This window comes from Cebus imitator, unplaced genomic scaffold (assembly GCF_001604975.1).
Source record: "Cebus imitator isolate Cc_AM_T3 unplaced genomic scaffold, Cebus_imitator-1.0 Scaffold112, whole genome shotgun sequence".
In the NCBI taxonomy this organism is placed as follows: domain Eukaryota; kingdom Metazoa; phylum Chordata; class Mammalia; order Primates; family Cebidae; genus Cebus; species Cebus imitator.
Window position 1 is genome coordinate 2,767,033 of NW_016107427.1, and position 24,600 is coordinate 2,791,632.

At 56.7% G+C, this 24,600-nt stretch overlaps 1 protein-coding gene across 3 annotated transcripts in view; it reads right to left on the bottom strand.

Moving 5' to 3' along the window:
* Window positions 1–24,600, bottom strand: part of AGPAT3 (1-acylglycerol-3-phosphate O-acyltransferase 3) — a 110,104-nt gene that overhangs the window by 22,242 nt on the left and 63,262 nt on the right. The window contains exons 1-2 of one of the 3 annotated variants that reach the window (XM_037742038.1): window positions 18,127–18,529; window positions 2,266–2,491 (exon numbers count right to left, since the gene is read on the bottom strand). In XM_037742038.1, coding sequence (XP_037597966.1) covers window positions 2,266–2,443 — 178 coding nt within the window. In that variant the 5' untranslated portion in view covers window positions 2,444–2,491; window positions 18,127–18,529. Of the gene's footprint in view, window positions 1–2,265; window positions 2,492–14,505; window positions 14,684–18,126; window positions 18,530–24,600 lie in introns of those variants that run through there. The other 2 variants (XM_037742037.1, XM_017538540.2) reach the window with 2 other exon arrangements.

Genomic DNA, 24,600 nt, shown 5'->3' on the forward strand with positions numbered 1-24,600 from the left:
GGCCCGGCTCGTCTCGTGCCCACGCTCAGGAGTCCTGCTTCTGTCGGCCTGGCTCGTCTTGTGCCCTTGCTCAGGAGTCCTGCTTTCATGGCAGCTCCCTCTGTTACGGCTGCCCAGGGCCTCGGCTCCTGAAACGCAGTGCGGGCGTTCCATTTTTGCACATACACCCTGGCTTTTGCTAAAGGGATTTGGTGGAAGAGTGAAGCTGAGAGGATTTTTTTCTTTACTGTGAACTTGGAAGTGCATTAAAAAGCTAGTTTCATCCAGGATTTAGCTGTTTTGTAGTGTTTTAGCTTCAGAATCCTGCTAGAAAGTAGGAGTCTGTAATTTAGTTTTCTTTAATTAATATTCGCCCTTTGTGTATGTATTCCTCTTACCCAGTTACATTCACGAATAACTCATTTGTGTATTTTATATTACAGGATTTCTAATTCTTCCTTCCCACAAACAAAGCAGCAGCCTTTTATTTAAAAAACAAACCAGGAGCTGAAGCTGTAACACATTCAAGGCAGGCTGGCCTAAGGGCCGGGTTACCAGTCTCTCTGCAGGCAGTGAGGTGTCGCAGGCAGAGAGTTAGCTGTGACATAAATGGCCTTCTCAGCAGTGCTGCCTGCTCCTGAGTTGGAAGGACATGGAGACAAGGGCTACAGGCCCACTGTTTCCCATGTGAGACAAAATGCATGTGTGCTCACGTGAAAACGTGGCAACAGCAGGAGAGTGGGAATAACATGTAACCTCCCCCCTTGCCCCACGCCCTGGGTATCAGCACCGCACAGCATTCTCAGCCATCCTTCTGGGATTTTTCTTTTCTTTTTCTTTTTCTTTTTAGACAGAGTCTCGCTCTGTCGTGCAGGCTGGAGTGCGGTGGTGTGATCTCGACTCACTGCAACCTCCACTCCCAGGTTCAAGCAGTTCTCCTGCCTCAGCCTCCCGAGTAGCTGGGACTATAGGCACACATCACCACGCCTGGCTAATTTTTTGTATTTTTAGTAGAGACGGGGTTTCACCCTGTTGCCTAGGCTGGTCTTGAACTCCTGACCTCAGGTAATCCACTCACCTCGGCCTCCCAAAGTGCTGGGATTACAGGCATGCGCCACCGCGCCTGGTTCCTTCTGGTATTTTCCTACACATGTACACACCACACACACAGCGTCCTTCCTCAAGAAACAAAATGAATCACAGCATACTAGGCACTTTGTTGTAGCCTTTCTTTTTCGTTTAAAACTGTCTGTGGTAAAAATACAAAAAATCAGCTGGGCATGGTGGCGCGTGCCTGTAATCCCAGCTACTCGGGAGGCTGAGGCAGGAGAATTGCGTGAACCCAGGAGGCGGAGGTTGCGGTGAGCCGAGATCGCGCCATTGCAATCCAGCCTGGGTAACAAGAGTGAAACTCCGTCTCAAAAAAACTGTCTGTGGAAGCTGAAGGCTCTTGGGGATGGCCGCAGAGAGTCCCTGTAGGGCATAGCATAGTGAGTCTTCGGTGACAGGCACTTAGGTTGCTGTTACTTCTGTGCTAGTATGAAGTGACACACTCATGAGAACACCTGTCCAGCTGTGTACCTGTGCACGTGTCTCTGTGGCTGCATGTCATTCTGCAGAATTACTGAGTTGAAGATTGCAACCACTCCAGCTGTTGAAAGCCACTGCCAAGCCAGCCTCCGGAGATGTGCCTGTTCCCGCCCCGCCACGCCCGGCATGAGAGTTACCTGTCCATGTGGGGTGGGTGTTGTCACCAAGCTTCTAAGTCTCTGTCTGCATGATAGGCGAAGACCCGTTTCTCTGCGTGTAAGCACACACACACACACACGGAGGCACAGACAGACACACAGCTGCATGTGTTTGATGTGAAGGCATGCAGGAGCCCCTTGCTTTTAGGAATGCTGAAATGTGCTTCAGTGTGCCCTGGTGTCGGGGTGAGCAGGACGCACAGATGGTCGTGTGGGCAGCCGCTGGAGCTTGGTAACGGGTGAACAGAGCTCATCATTCTCTTTACTTTTATTTGTTTAAAGATTCCCACATGCTCTGGTAAACTGTGGGAAGCTGCCATTGCTGTGGGTCAGAATGGTCAGACTGGCAAGTCCCACGACTCAGGTTAAGAAAACGTGGTGGCCGGGCGCCTTCCCACAGCCCGCCAGCCAGGTGGCCCCAGCACCACCGTGCAGCCCTCGCTTCAGGCTCCACCCGAGGGCCCACGCCCGCCCCATCCATGGTCCCGCCCCACTCCCACGGGAGCCCCGGGCGGCAGGGACGGCCACGGACACTCACGGCTCCAGAGTGAGTAGGCGAGGCGGCAGTTGAGGCGACGGTAGAGCTGCTTGCTGACCGGCCAGAGTGCCAGCGTGCACAGCTGGACAAAGTTGATGACCAGACCGCTCACCACGAAGACGAAGCCGACCAGCAGGTGCAGCACGAACTGGGTCTTCAGGAAGGCCAGCAGGCCCATGGCGCTGCTCAGGAGCGGGTGCACGGCCCCTCGCTCAGGACGGCCGTCCTGCAGAGACATGGGGGACGGGGACAGTGTCAGGGGCAGCATCACGGGGCCTGCGCCCGCACCCTCACGGGAACACCCCACACATGCCTCTTGCTCAGACACACACGCCACACAGCACACCATACACCACACACACCACACGCTCAGACACATACCACACACCACACCACACACCACCACACACACCTCATGCTCACACACTGCACACCACACCACAAACCACACACCACACGCTCAGACACACACCGCACACCACACCACACACACCACATGCTGACACACACACCACACACCATATCACAAACCACACACGCTACAGCATACCACAAACCACACACCCCACAGCACACCACAAATCACACACATGCTGCACACATACCACACAACAAACCACATACACCCTACACACACCAAAGCACACTGCAAACGCCACACACCACACACATCACAAACCACACATACACCACACACATTACAAACCTCACACACACCACACATATACCACAAACCAAACACACACCACATCACAAACCTCACACATGCCATGCATACACCGCAAACCACATACATGCCACACACACCACAGCACACCACAAACCACACACACATCGTAAACCACATACATGGCACACGCCACACCACAAACCACACACACACCACACGCACACTACCCCACAAACCACACATATGCCACACAGCACACCACGCCACAAACACCACACCACAAACCACACCACACTGCAAAACACACACAGCACACACTGCAAATCACACACATGCCACACCACAAACAACACACACACAACACAAACCACACATACGCCACACACACCACACCACAAACCACACACATGCCACACACACACCTCATCACAAACCGTACACACGCCACACACACACAGCACACCACAAACCACACATATGCCACACACACTACAAACCACACACACAGCACACACATCCCAAACCACACACACTACACATGCCATACACACACCACAAACCACACATACGCCACACACACATCCCACACTGAAAACCACACACATGCTACACACACTGCAAACCACACATACACCACACACAAGCCACACACATGCCACACACACCACAGCACAAACCACACATACACCACACATAGCACACCGCACCACAAACCACACACATGCCACACACACATACACACCACAGCACAAACCATACACACATAAAACACTGCAAACCACACACACACCATACACACATCACAAACCATATACACACTACAGATGCCACACCACAAACCACACACACATCACACACACCACAAACTGCAAACCACACACACACACCAGACCACACACATGCCACACCGTACCACACACCACACAGCAAACCACACATACACACCACACACACACCACAAACCACACACATGCCCCACATACCAAAAATCACACCACAAACCACACACGTGCTCACACACACATGCTGCACACCACACTGCACACACCATACCACAAGGCACACACAGTGCACACACACCATACCACAAACCAAACACACACCACATCACAAACCTCACACATGCCATGCATACACCGCAAACCACATACATGCCACACACACCACAGCACACCACAAACCACACACACATCGTAAACCACATACATGGCACACGCCACACCACAAACCACACACACACAACACGCACACTACCCCACAAACCACACATATGCCACACAGCACACCACGCCACAAACACCACACCACAAACCACACCACACTGCAAAACACACACAGCACACACTGCAAATCACACACATGCACAAATCACACAGCACAGTGCAAAACACACACCACATCCCACATGCACTGCCCCATGTACCCCATACCCTCTACACCATACACACACACACCGTACCACACACTACACACTGCAACAGCCCCCCATCCCATACACACTCATATGCACCACAGTCTCAGACACACAACACACACCGTATGTATAACCACGCCACGCACGCACACACTCTCCCATGCAAACAAGAAAGGAAGAAACATGGAGAGACTGGAAGGAACGCACCCACATTTTGACCGTGATTAACTTGAGGTCGGCATCGTAATTTTTATTTGATTTAGTATCTCATTTAAAATATCCAAACCGCCATGAAATCTGTGCAGAGCCAGGAGGCTCACAGGCCCCCCAGTGTGGGAATCAATGCTTTTCACTCCCACATGCCTGTGCGTATTTTAAGCTAAAGACTTCTGTTCTGGTTTCCTACACAAAGGCGGTGACTCCGCAGGAATTCCACCGGCTCCCCCTTTCCTTCCACGCACGTCTCACAGCTTCAGCGGGGAAGCCGGCGGCCCCTGCTCTTCGCGGCACTGCTCCTGAGTGGCTCTGCAACCCCCACATGCAGCACCTGGCCCTCTGGAAGGGCACCGAGTGTGGTCCCATGGCGGGCACTGCGGCAGGCTCTGATGTGGCACCAGCTGCCCCTCCACATTCCCAGAGCAGCCACTGTGCCAGCCGCTGGCTGCCCCCACCGCAGCCATTCATGTACCTGGAGCAAGGCCCTCCGTGGAGGTCCACCCCACATGCCTGGGAAACCCGCTGTCCTGGCGCCACAGACTGCCCTCCATGCAGGCCCCTGCTCCACCTCTCGGGGGTTTGCAGAAGCTGCACAGCACTCAGGGGCCACCGATGCCAGACTCACTCCCACCACCTTTGGCTGTTCTCCACCTAGGGGGCATTAAGTCACCTCTCCCAGACACGGGGCCCTAGGCTCCCCTGAAACCGTGGGTACAAGAGCTCTGGTCATGGTCTAGAAATGGGCCTGAATCGCTTGTGCCCCTCCCCTCGGAAGGTGGAAGGGTCCTCTTGCCTTTCTGACCATGGCCTGGCTTCTCATTGCATGTGATGAACAGCCTTGCAGAAATGTGCTATGTGATTGCCAAGGCTGGGTCACAGAAAGGACGGCTTCTGCCTGGCTCTGCTCCGGAGATGGCCACGTCACAAGGACGTGTGAGCATCGGGGCCAGCCTGTGTGGAAGGATTGGCCTCGTGCCCTGAGAGGGCCATCCTACAGGCAGGTCCTCTGGCCCGTCAAACCTTCAGATAAGCCCAGCCCTGGCCTCAGCTCACCTGCAGCCCCGCAGCACCCAGCTAAGTCGTTCCCGCACTGCTGACTCCACACACAGTGGGTGAGTGAGTTCTACTGCTGTTTTATGTGACCACGCTTTGGGCTGATTCATTAAAGCAGCAATAGGAAGTTAATACCCTAGACAGAAAGGACAGAGAAGGCACGGGGGCAACAAGACCACTTTCTCGGGGCTTAACTGTGTGCCACGGTCCGCGTCAAACACCTCCCACGCATTCCCAGACAACCCTGGCAGGACACCCTCCCTGCCCCAGTAGACACGTGAGCACGGAGGCACGAGAGGCTGAGTGCGCCACGGGCGGCCACACCGGGAGTCGGCAGTAGAGCCAGCACCGGTCCAGGCAGCAAGGGTCAGAAGTCAGTGCTCGCCCGGACACCCTGCAGCCCCCGGTGTGGGCAGGGCCCCTGAGAGCAGAGCCTCAGGCGCGCTGGGCAGACCAGACTTGCTGTCTCAGAGTGCCTTTTTTGCACTAGAGATGATGTATTTGACCAGACCTTGAGTTTGCACAGGGTGGGGGCCACCCTGCAGCCCATCATCTGGCCCCCACCTGGGACAGCAGAGCCCCAGGAGACCAGGCGGTCCCCACCCAGGGGCACATGTCACTCCTCACTGGGCCAGAAGAACCAGGGTCCCGACAAGCCAGCCTGAGGGCCGGCCCGTCAGCTGCGGTGCTCTGGAAAGCAGATGACTGAATGCTGATTCCACTGTTAGGGAGCAAAGTACAAGAAACTGACCTTTATTTTTTTGAAACAGATTCTCACGCTGTTGCCCAGGTTAGAGTGCTGTGGGGCCATCTCGGCTCACCACAGCCTGCGGTCTCCTGGGTTCAAGTGATTCTCGTGCCCCCGCCTCCTGAGTAGCTGGGACCACAGGTGTCACCACCACGCCCAGCACATTTTTGTATGTTTAGTAGAGGTTGGGGTTTCACCATATTGGCCACGCTGGTCTTGAACTCCTGACCTCAGGTGATCTGCCTGCCTTGGCCTCTCAAAGTGTTGGGATTATAGGCATCAGCCGCCGTGCCCGGCTGAGAATCTAATTTTTAAAAATGAACTTCATGGCCGGGCGCCTTTGGGGATCAGACAGAGCCCTGATGCACGTTCACATTCCAGCCTCTGTGTGGACGCAGTTTCCACTTCAGAATCCACTTTATCAACCGTCGTCAGTGTCACAAAGCAGCCAGTCCCTGCTCCATCACCTGAACCTCCGGGCTGGAAAGTCTATGCAGAGACTCCCGGGAGAGCCCACACCTGCCCCCAGCACACGTTTCTCCTGGCCTATGTGCCACATAGCACTCACTCCCCCCGGGACTCTGGCATCCCCAGCTCCTCTCACAGGAGGTCTCTTCAGCAGTAAGCCTCAAACGGTGGACGGAGTTGGCCAACGCCAGATCAGAGGGGCTGGCTTCAGCCTTGGAGCTCAATTCTGGCAGCAAGTCCACCACCCTGCTCTGTGGCCCAAGGTCACACCTAGGACAGTGTCCCCGGCTGTCTGTGCAGCCCCCAGCCACCTCCTGACGTGCTCCCTTGCTGACGGCCACTTGCCTGGATCATCAACCTTTACCTCCTGGAGGTCCTAGATACAGAATCAAAACACGTGTCTTCGTCACTTACTACGGACCAGATTCCATTCCAAGGAGCATCTGCTGTTCACCTGCTTAACTCCAGCCAGTGGCACTCAGGGGCTCTCCTGCCTGCCTACCCCACAAGAGCGCCTGGCACAGTTTCCCTAGGCCATCGCCACATCTCTGTCCAGCTGGCAGGGTGGTCCCACTCACAAACCTCGTGGGTGCCTTGTTCCACCTCCTAGCACCCAGCCCGCCTGGACCTCCTTGATAGATCCGGCCCACGTTAACGGATTGCGCAAACCTCCAGTGGCGGAGGGCAGGGGCCGCTGCCCTCCCTGCAGAAGGGCAACGGTGGGGAAAGTGCCTGCCTCCAGCTCCAAAGCCCTGGCAGAGCAGGAAGTACTGGGAGGGGCCTGGACTTGCTGGCCCCCAAAAGCATGTGCTCATGTGCCTATTAAAGCGATTTTTAGAAAGTTATGTGTCCCCAGACAATGTGAAGTTGGCGTCTACATTATTTGTTTTCATTTATTTATAGAGACAGGATCTCCCTCTGTCACCGAGGCTGGAGTGCAGTGACGTAATCATGGCTCACGGCAGCCTTGATCTCCTGGGCTCAAGGGACCCTCCAGCCTCAGCCTCCCAGAGTGCTGAGATTACTGGCATGAGCCACTGCACCCGGCCAACTTCTATATTTTTAAACACAAGTTTAAATATGCAAGGGCTGTAAAGTCTGGCATATCGTAGGTTTTGACTTTGTGAAGCATAGCTTTACTCTTTTCAAATGTAGCTCGTAGAACCCCAATGCCATCATGATTTGACAGCCACCACTGGCACCCATGTTCAAACTGCACAGAAAAACCTCTTCTGGACAGCTGGCTTCGTTCCATTTGCTCCCGGGATCTCCATCCCCTTCATCCGTGGGATCTTATGGTCGTGGGATATATTAAGAGTCTCTTGTGCCTGACATTGGGCTTGAAAGTCTTTTATCAATCACCCTAAACTAATATTCTGCAATGAAGTATGTATGAATATTTCAAATTCGCTTGCACATTTCTTATGCACAGGCTTTAAGCTGAAAAGGTCTCCTGGGCTGCATCACGGCACTCCCTGCCATGTCCATCCATGTCTCCCGCGAAACAGGACAGCCTGCTCACTGGGCCACCGTGAACACACCCAAGAAATGAACACTGCAGAATATTGCCAGACATCCCATCCATGTTCTGATTCCACCACCTGCCCCCAAATGACCCTCCTAGCTTTTCGGAGTCAGGGCCCTGTGGGGGACACGCATACATTTGAATGGGTGTCTCTGCCCTTTCTCCCAGAGACACTCCCAGCCTGTCCTGGTGCTGAAGAGGTGAAGGCAGCTGTCTGGCGTGCCCACGCCCTGGATTTGTCTGTTTCCTCGCGATTAACTAGGGTCCAACATTTCTGGCCAATGATGCACAGCAGAGCCACTGGGCACCTCCTGCCACATCCCATCGGAGGCACATAAAGCCGCTTGGCCAGCGATGCAGGACCTCTCATCACTTGGTGACGGTGGCACCACTGACACCCTGACAATGGCAGACAGCCTAGGCAGGATCCCAGTACACCAGGGACCTCAAAGAATGCCCGGGAGAGAAAAGCCACACAGGGTGGGACCTCCAGGGGTCCATCCACCTCTGCGGCTCCATCTGATCTCTGGGACAGGATGCCAGCACCCAGAGGTGTGAGAGTGGGCCCCTCCAGTCCCCATGGCACTTTTTCATGGCTGCTCAGATGCCACTGAGACAGCAAGGGAACTGAGTTGCTCCTGAGCCCTGCATTAGACCACAGGTTTAGGTCACTGGGGAGCCTCGCGTCGGTAAGTCTTGGTCCTGGGGCATGATGGCTGCTTCTTGGGTTTGGCCATGGCCCTTGCACAAGCTACTGTACCTTCTTATATCAGGGGAGCAGAGGTGAGGGACGGGGCTGCCTTTGCCTGGGCAGGGGCAGAGGTCTGCTTGCCAATCAGAGTGCAGCCTGGCAGGCCCATACCCAACTCAGTCACCTATTATTAGGGCGAACTCAGTTCCCCCCACAAAAGCACCCAACTCAGTCACCTATTATTAGGGCGAACCGAGTTCCCTCCACAAAGGTACCCAGCTCAGTCACCTATTATTAGGGTGAATTGAGTTCCCTCCACAAAGGTAACATCCACGTCCTTGAAATGTGACCTTATTTGGAGACAGGGTCCTTAAAATGGTGATGAAGTCCGATGATATCATTAGGGTGGCCCTGATTCCATCTGACCGGGGTCCTGATGAAAAGGGGCGCCCGCATGTAAGCACAGCCCAGGTGAGATGCCTTGGAGGGAATTCCTTGACCTTGAACTTGCAGCCTCCAGGACCACAGGACGACAAAGGCCTGCTGTTGCTGTCCTGCCTCTGGTGCTGTCAGACAGCCCAAGCGATGCATAGGCTGCCTCATCCCAGATCTGTACTTCTGGAAAGGTATGGGCCCGTCCCCGTGTTCCGCCATCCACACTACCCCCCGCCGGCCCGCCCCCACCTGCCCAGGTCCTTTGTAGCATACAACTCTTCTCCCCACTGCTGGTCCCTGTGCCCTTCTTCCTCCAGAACCAGCCAGGCAGAGGCTCCATTCACATGCAGTCTCCCCAGGGCCCCCCTTCTTTGCCAAAAACCCCAAACTTCTGACGACGCCTTTTTATGGACTGGAAACTGCAGTTCCAAGCCCACCACCTCCGCACTGCTGCAGGGACTGCCAGCCTTCTCCATTTCCTCCTCCTGAACAGAGGAGTCCCTGGTTTTCTCTGCATGCATAGCCCAGCAACCTGGCTTCTATGAGGGGTCAACACCAGTTCCTCCATCCATGAGCCTTTCATGCCTCTGCCACCAGCGTCGAAATCCCCCAGAGGAGATGGCACCACTCTGAAATGCAGCACTGTCTTCCCAAAATCCCACAGCCCAGCCGGCATGCTGCTCTGTGCAGGGGCAGGAGTTGGGCGGAGTTGGGGCGGCCCCTGCTGTCCTTAGGTCCAGGAAGAAGGTGTTGCCACTGGCAACTACTCTGGGATCCGCTGACATTTCCAAACCCCTGAAGCCTCCCTTTGCCCTGCCCGAGCTGCCCTCCCGAGAGCAAGGCTGGCTCTCAGCAGACAGCAGTTGTCTAAGGAAAAAGACATTTCAGGATACCAAAAGTACATCATTTCTGATACTCTAGACGGGAGTTTTGAATTATGGGATAGATATAACTTTTTAGTTACATATGGATTTCAGCAATCCAAATCCAAGTCCATAGTGGAGAACTGAGAAACAGCTGTTAGCCCCTCCTTCCCCACTTCACTTCCCCACTTCTCCTTCTCTGTCCAGGACACCCCACACCCAGGTGCTGCAGTGTAGTGGGCTGATGGCAGCCACTCCAATGACCACAGGTGAAACCAGCAGAAGAACCACCTTGCTGAGCCCAACCCAAATTGCTGACCCACAGAATTGTGGGTTCCCCAAATGGTGGTTGTTCCAAATTGATACATTTTGAGGTGGGTTGTTAGTAATATATAAATGATACAAAACCTAAATATATAACTGAATCCTAATTAAAATAGCAAAAGTTCCCTGCAGCCCCGGAACTAGACATGCTGATTCCACAGTTCATATGGAAAACTAAACAGGAAAGAAGAGCCAGGAAAACCATGAAAAAGAACAAGAATATAGCCCTAAAATATGTTACAACATCTAAAAAGCCTCAATAATTAAATATTGCTAAGCGAATGGTTTATACTCAACACACATACATTTGTGACAAACGGCCAGCATAGGCCGGGCGCAGTGGTTCACGCTTGTAATCTCAGCACTTTGCAAGGCCAAGGCGGGTGGATTACCTGAGGTCAGGAGCTTGAGACCAGACCAGCCAACATGACGAAACCCCATCTCTACTAAAAACATAAAAAATTAGCTGGGCATGGTGGTGGGCACCTATAATCCCAGCTACTTGTGAAGCTGAGGCAGAATTGCTTGAACCCAGGAGGAGGATGTTGGAGTGAGCTGAGATTGTGCCAGTGTACCCTAGCCTAGGAGACAGAGTGAGACTCCGTCTCAAAAAAAAAAAAAAAAAAAAAAGCAGCAGCAGAACAGCGGCACGGCTTCTTAATGCATACTCATGACGTGCCTTCTCCGTTTAAAGTTCCTGAAAGAACAACATCACGCAAGAGCCCATGGAGCACTTCAGCAAACAATCTCATCTCAGAGTTAGGCCCGACAGACACTGGACAGGCAGTAGACGGAAGTGACTCTGGACTCAGTGAAGAGGAGACGGCAACATTTCCAGGCCTCACTGGAGATGCCGGGGGCATCACTCCAGCAGGTAGAGGCCAAACAGAAGCTCCACCTGGGAAGGCCTGGCCGGCCTTTCTGATGACAACCACATTGCCACATGTTCTCCTGACTACAGCTTTGGGTTGGATCAGGGCCCCAGGACCCCCAGGCCACTTCCAAAGAGGAAGAGAAGCTCCCCGCCAGGTACTGTCGCACTGGGAATGGGAACTGAACAGCAGGTCCTAGAGTTACTTCCCCAAGTCATGTTTGCCACTGCGTCACTGCCAGTTTAAACTGCAAAGAGGGCAGGGAGGGGGGCTGGGCAGGACAAGGGGAGGACGGGGGAGCCAGTGGCCCAGGGTGAGAAGGCTGCTGGCCAAGGACCTCCAGTCCCCACCCTCCCATCACCTACCCCAGCTCTCTGAGCTCCAGAATTTGTCTCCTCTGGGGTGCTGTGATGGTTTCACTGACCTGAGTAGTGGTGACGTTGGGTGGGAGGTGGAGGGATGTGCCAAGTTCCCAGGCCTGATGACTGCACAATAGACCTGTGACAAGTCTGTGGGCCTGCGGGGCACAGCAGGTGCTTCCCATGCCAGGGCATGGCCGCACGTCAGGGCAGAAGAGCATTCTCCAAGGCTGGCAGATTTGTGGGGACCACACTCCAAAAGACACACACACACACACACACACACACACACACACACACGCTCACACACACAAAACAGTCACAGCTAAGTTGACCTGGACATAATTTTCTTACAATGAACTGTGTGTTATAATAACAATGTTTACAGAAATAGGTAGCCATCTACTGCATACCTTATTCATTAAACTGCTCATCAGTGGCTCACGCAATTTCTTTTAAGACAGAGTCTTGCTCTGTCACCCAGGCTGGAGTGCAGCAGCATGATCTCAGCTCGCTGCAACCTCTGCCTCCTGGATTCAAGTGATTCTCCCACCCCAGACTCCCTAGTAGGTAGCTGGAATAATAGGTGCGTGCCACCATGCCTGGCTAATTTTTGTATTTTTAGTAGAGACGGGTTTTTGCCACGTTGGCCAGGCTGGTCTCCTGACCTCAGGTGATCCTCCCACCCTGGCCTCCCACAGTGCTGGCACTCCAGGCGTGAACTGCTGCGCCCGGCCTGAGGCACTTTTCACTGTCCTCTGCAATCTACAAAGTCATGCAGGAGGTGGATTCTGGATTCTGGATTCTGCTGGGGACGTAGAGAGCTTGTCACTGACACTCTCGCGAGAACAAAGCCAGACTAACTGTCACTTCTCTACTTTGCTTCATCCCATCAGAGACCTGAGATTGCTGGACAACCAAAGGAATCTGGGGAGCAACAGGGCCTGCAAGGGGATGGGACTGAGCCATCCTGTCTGTGGGCAGCCGCCGGGCAGCGTTGGGAAGAGAAGTTTGGCTGGAACCCCTGAGTCCCGGCGGAGGCCGAATGTGTGGGGAGAGAGGGAAGTCCTGTGGGGACGAGGCGGAGGGCACACCCTCTGCTGGCTTCTCCTCGAGACCTGCATCCGGCCCCCACCAGGTGCCCACAGGGCTGCCTGGGTCTGAGTCCTGACAAAGCCACACCCCTGTGCAAACGCAAGACCATTTAGGCCTTCCATGGTGCTTTAAGCAAAGAGTGCACAGACCTTAAAGGTGTGCTCATTATTTACCAATTCAAATGCCACACCTGTCATTCAATAGGAACCCTGAGCCACACATTTAAACTAGGGTTTGATTCAGGATGGAATAAACTGAGTGGATTTCGGAACAGCCACCCTCGGCCTGGACAAGTGGGAGCTGCAGAGTGTCGCCTCCTAGGGCCAGCAGCGACCCAAGACACGAAGGCCTAGAAAGGGGGCTGTGTGTGGGCACGGGGTTCAGAGAGGCTGGACCTGTCCTGAGCCATGGAACCAGGGTTCCCTGCACCTCGGCCATCGTCCATCATTACAGCGCCTGTCCAGATATAAACTCAGAAAATCTCGGATGCACAGACATTCTGAAGTAAACGATAGTTTCCAAACCATTACTCAAACCAATCCAGCATGAAATGGAATGAATGAAATGCAATGTGTAATGAAGACACTCCCCGGTGCAAACAGGTCAGCTAAATTTTCTTTGTGGTAACGGCTGTCAGGAGTGTGCAACGGGCTGTGGGTCTCCCCTGGAATTGCACACAGAACCCCAAGCCTGGTAGAGGTGTAACCCCGGGATGACCCCAGGACCCTGTAGGCAAAACCGCAGGCTTTCTAATTCCTTTTGCCATTGTCCCCAGTCCAGAAAACGGAGCTGGCTGAATGCGTGCATTCGCAAACCGTCACCCAGAGGGCCACCTGCCCTGCCCACCTTGCCACAAGTGCTGTTAAGGTGTGCGCTAGCCCAGCAGGTGCCTCCGAACTGGGCGAGACGCAGTCTGTGGCTTCTGAGAGAGGGTCCGACTTGCTGGGGTCAGCCCCAGCAGTGGACCCTGAGGGACCCTTGCCTGCTGGAGCTGAGTCAGTGACAGCACCTCCAGGCAGGCTGGGGAGGGGAGCTGTGAGGGCGTCTGGCCCCCGAGCCTGGCTGCCTCCCTGTTCTAGAGGCGAGAGGTGATCATGGAAAAGTACTGACGCCACACACCTGAATGTCCCCTCACCTCCTCCTGGGCTTCCTCTTCTGCTTTCCCCAAAAAGCTTAGATGAAACCAAAGTTTCGTTCTGCAATTTGTCCCTCATACTCCCACTGCACAGAGGCCAAGCACAGCCGTGCCCCTGCCTGCCTCCTGGCACAGCCGTCTCCCATCTCAGGAACCAGCCTGGTTTTCTGTGCCTTTCCGGGGAACAAGTCTCTGTCTTTCTCCCCTGTCAATCAGCGCTGCTTAGGAGGAGGGGAGGGGCCGGATCTGCCCCACGCCTATTCCCGTGGACTCCTCTCTCTCTGGGAAAGGGCGGGCCCCAGAGTCTGCAGGCAGCACCCGGGGAGAGCGAGGCCGGCGCCCGCAGGCAGGGACGTACAGGCCACCTCTTACCTTCCCTCCTTCCTCTGCTTCTCTGCTCCAGACTCCAGGCAACCAGGGCCCACGAGGGAGGGACATGTGGCCCCTGCCCAGCCACGAAGCAGGGCCGGCCCAGGAACCACTTGATAGCCTCCTGGAGCCTGAAAGGGCCATTGCTCCAGAGCAGCGAGGGCCGGGGCCTCCGCTCAGCCTGCATTTCCGAAGCGGGGGGTGGGGCTGTGGCCTTTAGGACTCGGGTTCTGCCAAGTGGGTGAAAAGCCGGGGCGCTGGTGCACGTGGTGCTGCAGCTGCGTTCATACTTGGCTCAAAAGCGAGGTGCAACTCCTTAAGAGAAGCGGCGCCTGGAGTGGATGCCACCGCCTGAGGGCCCAGGAGAATGCCCAGCTCCGCCAGGACCCTGCTTCCCCAGGCAGCCTCACGCAACCCTCCTGAGGCTGCCGCCACCCAGCCGGGCACTCACCCTCCCCGCCAGGTGAAAGCAGCAGCAGGCAATGGTTTAGGCAGCAAAACGCTCCCTCCTTGTCACTCTAGCCCTGATGTTAAACACAGCGCAGGCTTGTGACCTTGCTGAGAACGCTACCGCCCATCCTAAACCAACAGCACGAGGCCCGCCCCACCCCAATTCCACCCCCGGGGGTGCAGCTGCAGCCCCTTCCTCCATGGTGCAGGCCAGGCTCAGGGCCCCGAGGTGTCCCAGCAGATGCTCAGTGTGGCCTGGTGGCTGGCATGGCTGCAAGCCGAAGCTGAGCATGAAGCTAATGATGGGAAAACTGGCTTTCTCTTGAGGGCTTTGGGGAATTGAGCCCCAGGAGGGTGGGGACTGCCCGCCCACCACGTGCGTCCTCGGCTTAGCCAGTGCCTGGTATGTGGTAGGCGACTGAAAAAAGCCTACGGGAGGGGAGGAGGGAGGAAGGAGGTTTCTGTTCTACAAGTAGAAAATGAGGTCCCCGCGTGACCACGCACCCTGGCCACCCAGCCCTGGGGAGCGGGCCTCTCCCCCGCCACTGTGATGTGGATGGCCGAGGCTCCACGGCCTGTCTTCCTCCATCTCCAGCAGGCACGGGGCTCGGAGGCAGCCAGGACAGCTTTGCTCTTTGTAAAATGCAGGTGATGGGACACAGAACAGAGGTCCTGCCAGGTCTCTCGGGGCCCAGACCAGGCAACGGCATGACCCCGCCACTCTCCTCCCACGAAGTGAGCCACTGAAGGGGGCTGAATAGAAGGTCCCACCTGACCACTGCAGCCCAGGACAACCGCTGGCAGGCATGGCTGCAGGGCTGGGCACCTGGATGCTGCTTGTGGGGTTTTCACAGCATTCGGAGCCCCTGCTGCCCATCAAGAGCGGGTCTTAGAAGATGAATGAGAAGCCACTCTTCTGGCTGTGGACTGAGCATGGAGGGTCCTGGTCTGGAACCCCACATTCAGAGTCACATGCTGGACACCAGTGGCCACCGCAAGGGAGGGCGTCTCCAGGAAGAGCTGGCATCACAGGCTCCCTGCTGTCTGTTGCTGGTACCTAGGCATGTATGGCGAACGCAGGGTGGGCAGGTGCTTCAGGAGTGCCTCATGAAGGATGCCAGACTCCCAGCGAGTGGAGGCCACACAGGGCCAGCCCTCCTTCCTGCTCTGGGAGGGAGCGGGTGAGGCCTCCCTGGACCCATGCTGCTGCCAACACAGAATCACCCTGTCCCAGGCCCTGCAGCCACCATGAGGCTCAACATCTCTGTCCCCCCCCAAAAAAAAACCAGGCCACCTCTGTGGCCCTCCAGGTCAAACGGGGCCAACAGGGACCTCACAGGCCGTGAGCTCTGGAAAGCTCCCCGGTCGCACTGCAAGTACAGCTGAATGGCACCCGAGGGTGTGCGGCCACAGGGCAGGCCATGCTCGAATCCTGCAGTCCCACAGATAACTCGCTGAAGACCCGAGGGCAGATGAGAAATGTGCATCCTTGGAAACGCTGTGGGTGAGGGGGAGGCACAGCCAGTCCCCTGCCACCTGGTCAGCGGCTGAAGCTGAGAGGCTCGGTGTAAGCCAATTACTGGCAGCTGCTCGGGCACAAGGCAGCACAGAGGTGCTCTTTCCCAACACTTAACGGGTCTCCATCATCTTGAGCATTTGTAAAACCGCATAGCCCGGCCATGAATCCCAAGAAATGACTTGATACCCAGCCTCTGCCCAGGTGCCAGGAATGGCCTGGGAAAGACGGCGAGCGTGGAAAAAGATGGTCCGCTCGCCAGGACCAGCCTGCCTTGTATACGTGGCCCACGTCACGCTCACGGTGGCCCCAAGCTGAGGGAGAGTGAGTGGTTGGTCCTGGGGTTTGGGAATCCTCACCAATGTCTGCCCCCTCACTGGAACTCCCAGAAGCCCCAAATCCTGGGCCAATTCAACTCCTAAATTTCACATTTAGGTTCTGCTTGTTTTTTAGACATGGCATCTCTGTCGTCCAGGCTGGAGTCCAGTGGCACAATCACAGTTCACTGTAGCCTTGACCTCCTGAGCTCAAGGGATCCTCCCACCTCAGCCTTAGGATTCTATCTTCTGGCTCTGGGTAAAGCTCTTCATAAACAGTATCCATTGTCTTTACATAAACTGAGTCGCAGGGAAGACTGGACCGCCTCCTGCCTGCCCTGCCTTCAGTGACCCTCCCAGCCCTTAGAAATGGAAGCACATTAATCGGATCTATAGAAGAGAAGAGAAAGCTTCCAGATCAGAGAGAAGCAGCTCCTGGCCAAGTGTGCGCTGAGAAAAACAAACACAATCTGGAGTGGACGCTCAGGAGAGCCGCGGTCTCTTCTGAGGAATCACCCCGTTCCCCGGCTCTAGAAAATAAAGTCAGCACCCAGGCAGGGTTTTTGGGTTCCCCCAGCTGCCCCCTGCACCGCATGGTGCCATCATCACACACTCCACGGACAGAGGCTGACATGCGTCCTGTGCCCTTTGACCCTCTGCAGCAAAGGGGCAGGCGACATCGGTGTCCTGTTTTGCCCATGAGAACTAGAGGCCCGGAGCACAAACACCTGTCTAATCCCATGGAGACGCAGCGGGGCTGGGACGGAATCTCTGAGGTCCTTGGCCAGCGTGATCTGTGACACCTGTGACTCCCAACCTCTGTGAGGAGAGCTGGCAGGGACTCTGGCCAAGGGCGGCCGGGAAATCGCCCATAATCGCCGTAAACCAGCCCACCAGGCAATGGGTGTGACGGAGCAGGGCCGCTTTGATGGCAGCTATGCATTTTCTGCTTGGGGCGCAGATCGCCATGTCTATCAGACACCCCCACAGCACCTGCCTCGGGGCAGCGGGAGTCTGTGCCCAGGCAGCAGCCGCTCATCCTTCCCAGGACATGCCGGCACCTATGAATGCCCCAGATGGTACGAAACCCCTGAGCTCCCCTGAGCTCCTTCAGGAATGTTCCAAACAAAAAATCCTTTGCAGAAGGATGGAAGAGCCACCCAAGGACCCCAGGAAGGATCTGAATAAGCTCTTGCTGCCCCCACTTCCCTACCTCCCAGGAGGTCCCCTGCAAAGGGCTTGGCATTGTTTGCTGACATGCGGAGAACGGGTCCAGAGCTGGGAGAGGAAGGCAGCGCACAGCAAAACCCCGGGACTGCCCAAGCCCCCGGCCTCACTCACCAGTAGAAGTAATAGGCCAAAGCCACTGCCAGCAGGGCCACGCAGATCCCCGAGAAGAGGCAGGCCGGGTAGCTGATCAGCATCTTCGGCCCCCGGGTCCCGAGCTGCCTGAAGCCGGCGAGAAGGAGCCTGCGGGGAGCAGGTGTCAGCCTGGCCGGAGGGTGAGGAGCCGAGCTCAAGTGGAGGGATTAGGACCCGGCCTGAGCTGCCCCGGCCTGGCAGGGGCCGAGGTTACCCAAAGCATCTGCTCGGCAGGAAGTGGGTGCCGGGCACTCCCGGGTGCCACCTGCGTGGCGAGTACTGTCCTTCCAGCCACAGGGACCGACGCAAGGGACCCCAGGAGTGCGCTGCAGCAGGACGTACACACAGGTCCCTCCTCCCGAGCACGGCTGCGGGCTCTGCCGTCGGGGCAGCGGCTAATCCAATAAGCAGCTTTTAGCCAGGAGCTGCTCTCTGTAAACAGGCAGAGTCCCAGGGCCGGCCAGGACGCAGCCAGCAAGCCCCACCCCAGCATGGACCCCCAGGACCAGGGACCTGAGAGTGTCCCAGTACCACTGTGGCCAGGGGCTGGGTGTGGGTGAGTCGGCGAGCAAGAGCCTGTGCTTGGCCTCAGAGGCCCCCAGGTGGCATGTGGGGCGTGGCTGCAGGCTCAACACTGAGGAGCCACCCTGCCTGCCGGACAGGACAGGCACCTGCCACAGTCGCTCCAAACGGCAGCCACATTGGCTGAAAGGTGGCTCCCAAGTTCGGGGCCCCCACACTGGGAGGGCCGCGGGGTAAGACGCTTCTTATCCTCCAGGAAGTCAGGCTCAGTCCCTCCACGTCTCTCCAGCCTGAAACCTCTGAATCTGAAATGCAGGTGTTCAAAGGCTAAACTAGGGAGACGAGAGCAAAGGACCCCCGGACACAGCATGGCCCTGTGAACCCTCCTGGGGCGCCGGGAGAGCCTCGACAACATGCAGGGATGGGGATGGGGTGCTCTAAGGGAGCGCCACAGACGCCGGCCGATGCATGCTCGCTCAGGGTCACGGGGCCGTAGTGGGATACACTGACAGTCACTGCCCATGCGTCTGCCATGGCACCAGACACAGAAGTCCTGTCCCCAGCACAGGTGGCCCAGGACACTCGCTCGGCCTGGCCGCAGGCCCATCCCAGCCCGGGTGTGGCCCCTTCATGCTCTGTGGGAAGCTGTGGACTGAGAGGTGGGAACTGCCCAGCTCAGCCCTGAAGATGCTCAGCCCTTACTTCCGTGAAGCTGGAGGAGGAGAGAGCGTGATGGGCAGCTGCAGGCTCCCCAGGCCTCCGGGAGCCCCTCCTTCCCGCTCACAGGGCTTCAGGTGACCGCAGCCCTGGCCGACACACTGACCCCATGTGACTCCATGTGACACCCAGAGCCGCCCGCTAAGCCACTCCTGGATTCCTGACCCTTAGCAGCTGTGTGAGATAACAGCTGTCTGTTGTTTTCGCTGCTAAGTTTGTAGGTAACTCCCATAGCAATAGGTAACAAACACGGTAGGCAATCAGGCAGATCAGCATCGTCACAGCATTTGCTGGAATCATTGGATGACCATGTACAGGGCTGAGTTAGTGTCTGAACAAAACAGATTTGCAGGCTGGGCGCCATGGCTCACACGTGTAATCCCAGCACTTGGGAGGCCGAGGCGGGCGGATCGCCTGAGGTCAGGAGTTTGAGACCAGCCTGGCCAACACAGTGAAACCCCACCTCTATTAAAAATACAAAAAAAATTAGCACACCTGTCATCCCAGCTACTGGGGAGGCTGAGGCAGGAGAATTGCTTGAACCCTCGAAGCAGAGGTTGTAGTGAGCACCCCAGCCTGGGTGACATAAGCAAGGCTCCTGTCTTAAAAACATTTGCAGATTCAAGAATTTTGACTTCTAATCCTCGGTATCTTCTATCCCAACGAGCAGTATGAACTAACTTAGCTCTCCAGTATGAAATGCTCACCATGGAACCAAGACATTCATTTAATCCTGGGAGCAGCTCAAGAAACCCAAGAGAATGTGTGTGTGAGAGAGAGGGAACGTCGGGGAGAGAGGGGATACGCAGCCCTCCCATCAGACAACAGCAAGCCGAGCTGCCCTCCTCCCTCTGCAGTGAGGACCCGCGCTTCTCGGTCCCACACTCTGCACAGCCATCCTGAAATGTGCAAATGCTCCTGGCTGCCCGCACAACCTCTGCCTGGCACCTCTCCTAACCAGACCCTGCTCGAGGTATAGAAGGCAGTGGCTGTGCAGAAGTCATCTGGCTTCACAGGATGCGTCCCAATGGCTGCCTTGGTAGTTAATGACAGAGGAGTCTTTCAGGGCTTCCAGAAAGGTGTTAGTCCCTGACAAAAGGTTGCAAAAAGAAATTTGCCTTTTCCTGTCCAGGCATGGTGGCTCACGCCTGTAATCCCAGCACCTTCAGAGGCAGGAAGAGCACTTGAACACAGGAGTTCAAGGCTGCAGTGACCTACGATCGTGCCACTGCCCTTAAGCCTTAGTGACAGAGGGAGACCCTGTCTTCAGAAAAACAAAACAAAACACTAAACTCCCTTTTCCTGGCACCAGACTTCTCTGTATCAAGACGTGATGGCTGGTGCAGAGGCAGCCATGCTGTCACCTCAAGGAGACAGGCCGTGGTGGAAAGCAAACAGGAGGGTGGCCAAGAAGAGGAACGGATAAAGCCAGGGGCCTTGCGTGCCTCCGCCAAGCCAAGCCAAGGCCAGCGTGGAGGAGCTGACCCCCGGGGCCTCCCGCCTAGGTCAGCTCAAGGCAGACTCTGCTCTTTCAGCTCGTTCTGTTCTGCCAACGTCCCATTCTGTGGGCCTTTGGGACTCACACATATCAGGGACCAACTTCTTATCTCCATGCTTTGCATTTCCCAAAACACAAACGCCATGCATGGGTACCCCTGTGCCAAGAGCAAGCCTGAGTTTTCTGCAGAGCCATGGAAGCCACAGGGTCAGCCTGCCTACCCAGAAGTGCCAGCGCCACCCAGGAGTGCCAGCCCCACTCAGGAGTGCCAGCCCCACCCAGGAGTACCAGCCCCACCCAGGAGTACCAGCCCCACTCAGCAGTGCCAGCCCCATGCAGGTTTGCATGTGAGGTGTTCTTCTATCCCCCACCCAGGAGTGCCAGCCCCACTCAGGAGTGCCAGCCCCACCCAGGAGTGCCAGCCCCACTCAGGAGTGCCAGCCCCACCCAGGAGTGCCAGCCCCACCCAGGAGTGCCAGCCCCACTCAGGAGTGCCAGCCCCACCCAGGAGTGCCAGCCCCAATCAGGAGTGCCAGCCCCAATCAGGAGTGCCAGCCCCACCCAGGAGTGCCAGCCCCAATCATGTTTGCATGTGGCATGTTGTTCTATCCCCCACCCAGGAGTGCCAGCCCCACCCAGGAGTGCCAGCTCCAATCAGGTTTGCATGTGGCGTGTTGTTCTATCCCCCACTCAGGAGTGCCAGCCCCAATCAGGAGTGCCAGCCCCACCCAGGAGTGCCAGCCCCACTCAGGTTTGCATGTGGGGTGTTCTTCTATCATAAGGCAAACACGCTACAATCAGAACAGTAGGTGAATGGGGAATTCCTTTTAAAAGCAAAACGAAATATTTCTATTAGAGAAAAATACTTGGGGGCACCAGCATCCCAGGGACCCACAGTCTACTCTAAATATGTCGCTTTTTTTTTTTTTTTTTTTTTGAAGAAAGGAAAAAAGCTTGCTCACATCATGAAGATTTTAACAAATTTTAGGGCAAGGAGACAGACGGCACAGTTGTAAATCCCTGGGGAAGCCCTTTTTGCTGAGGCACCGGGGCCTGAGAGCTGCCCTGGGCGGAGCTGACGCGGGAGAGCCAGGCGGGCGCCAGGCACGGCTCCACTCAGAAGCGCCAGACCTCCGCAGCTCCATCCAAGAGGCTGCGGTCGAGGAGAGGAAAGGAGGTCTTGTTTTTGCTGAGGCATCTGAAGGCCGAGCTCTCTGTGAAGTCTCTGTGGGCAGCAGTGAGGTGAGCGAGGGGCAGAGCTCGCTCACGAGTGTGTCTTTGAACACAGGCATTACCAGTATGCCGCCTGATTCTCACTGTGTCTTCCTCTGCTGGAGAAATCCCTGCACATTAGCAGGCACTAACACTCCAGCTTTACCAGGCCATTCTTCCGGAGGGAGGCGCTGTGGCCGCATGCCAGGCGGACAGAGGCACTGACCCCACTGAGGACGGGGTCCTCTCTGAGATAGATGAAGGCTGCAGGTGCGCCCACAGGAAAGTCCACAGCCCCCCGGAAGCAACGCCATGCTCGCCACTGCTAAGAGAGGCTCAGGAACCTGGCTGGGGTTGGAGGCCTGCTGCCAGTCTGGCGTGATGTCAGCCACAGTGGGCTGGGGCCATGCTCTCCTCCTCTCTCTCTGCTTTCGCTCCAGTCCTGGCCTCTTTGGGCTGCACAGCTGGGGTGGTCTCTCTGGCCTTGGCTTCCCCTCTGTGAAGTGAGCAGGTTGCCCCAGGGGTGCCTGAACCGCAGCTGTGGGGGCCGGGGCTGGGGCCACAGCGTGGGAGCGTTACATGGGAGCCAGGAGCGGAGCCTAGAGATGGCTTAGGGATGGCTGGCCAGGCTCCGCTACTGCTCTACACGCTGGCTTCCGACGTGAGCCGCCATCAGGGAAAAAGCCGGCGTGATGTGTGCTCAGAGCACGAGCTCCTCCGTGGCCGCCTGCGATGAGGACGCCGCGTTGTCCTTCTTGCCCCACATCTGGGTCACGGCCTTTCTCATAAGGAAAGAAAAATCCCTTCCTGGGAGAGTTGTTCTCTTTCCATGTCTGAATAACAAACTCCCCAAACGCCAGGTGGACCCAGAACCCCGGAGCCCTGAGGCTCCAGAAACCTGCTACCCACTGAGCGGCCGGCATCTGTGGCCAGGCCTGAGGCCTCTCTGAGCTCTGCAGAGGCAGCACCCAGGACCAGGTGCAGAGGCCCCTGAAGGCCACTCCTGGACTTGACCTCTAAGGCCACGTCTCCCTGGAAAAAGAGTCTGTGGGGATACTAGGGCCTGTGCTGGCCCTGCCCTCCTCCTGAACGGCTCCATGCATGCCAGGGCCAGGCGCTGGGGGCAATCCCAGTTGGGCACCCCGCAGACCCAGGCCACAGCGCGGTCAGGCCCTGGCTCAGCCTCCCTGGGGGTGGGAGGGAGGTGGGGTCAGGGTACTGCTGCTGGGAGCGCTGCCTCTTGGGGTGCCAGCTTTTACACTTGCTTTTGGAGGGTATCCTGAACCTGCCTCCTGCTCCCTCACCACTCAAGGCCACCACACTGGCCTGGTGTGTGACATCAACTGATGCCCACACAGCGAAGTGTGCCAGCACACACAGCACTCTGATGGCTTTTCTCAGTTCTCCAGAACAGGCAGGTGCTCCCGCCACTGCTTCCTCATGCTCTCAGCTGAAAAGCCCCTCTGTCCAGCCTCTGCACCGGTTCTGCGGGTGGCATGTGAGTGGCATGTGAGAGTGGTGTGGGTGGCACATGGGTGGCATGGGTGGCGAGCAGCACAAGGGTAATGTGTGGGTGGCGTGTGAGTGGCATGGATGGTGTGAATGGCATGTCAGTGGGACGTGAGTGGTGAGGGTGGCGTGTGAGAGACGTGGGTGCCGTGTGAGTGGCGAGGGTGGGGTGTGACTGGCGTGGGTGGCGTGTGAGTGGCGAGGGTGGCGTGAGTGGCATGGGTGGCGTGTGAGTGGCGAGGGTGGCGTGTGAGTGGCGAGGGTGGCGTGTGAGTGGCGTGGGTGGCGTGTGAGTGGCAAGGGTGGCGTGTGAGTGGCGTGGGTGGCGTGTGAGTGGCGAGGGTGGCGTGTGAGTGGCGTGGGTGGCGTGTGAGTGGCGTGGGTGGCGTGAGTGGTGTGGGTGGCGTGCGAGTGGTGTGATGTGATGTGGGCAGTGAGTGTGGCTTGCTCTGTGCTGTGGCTCCTCCACCACAGGCACGTGGCCTCCTGATGCTCCCACCTACCTGAATGTCGCCCGGCTCACGACCATGGCTTGATCCCGCCCCTCTGCAGGTTCCCCCCATCCCCTCCTCTGCCCCACCGCTGCACATGTCCTTGTCTTACTTCCAGTTAACCCGCTGGGCCTAAGGAAACAGTTCGTTTCTTCCAGGGCCTCTCCTCTCTCTGACACCTAAGCCACAGTGACTGTGTAACATCCTAGTGGAGGCCCAGCACTGCCACACAGGCCAGGGCCAGGCAGCCGAAGGCCTGGGGACTTGTGGAGCCTCTGTGGCCTCTTATGAGGTCGCCATCCCTGAGCATGGGCACAGCAAAAGATGGCCAGGCCTGGAGGCCCCTCCCACTGCCCTTGGGATAGGGGGACAGACACACTGTGGTGAGAGAGCTGGCGTGTGGGAGCTGGCGCTGGGGGGTGCTGGAGTGTGGGAGCTGGCGCTGGGGGGCGCTGGAGTGTGGGAGCTGGCGCTGGGGGGCTGGAGTGTGGGAGCTGGCGCTGG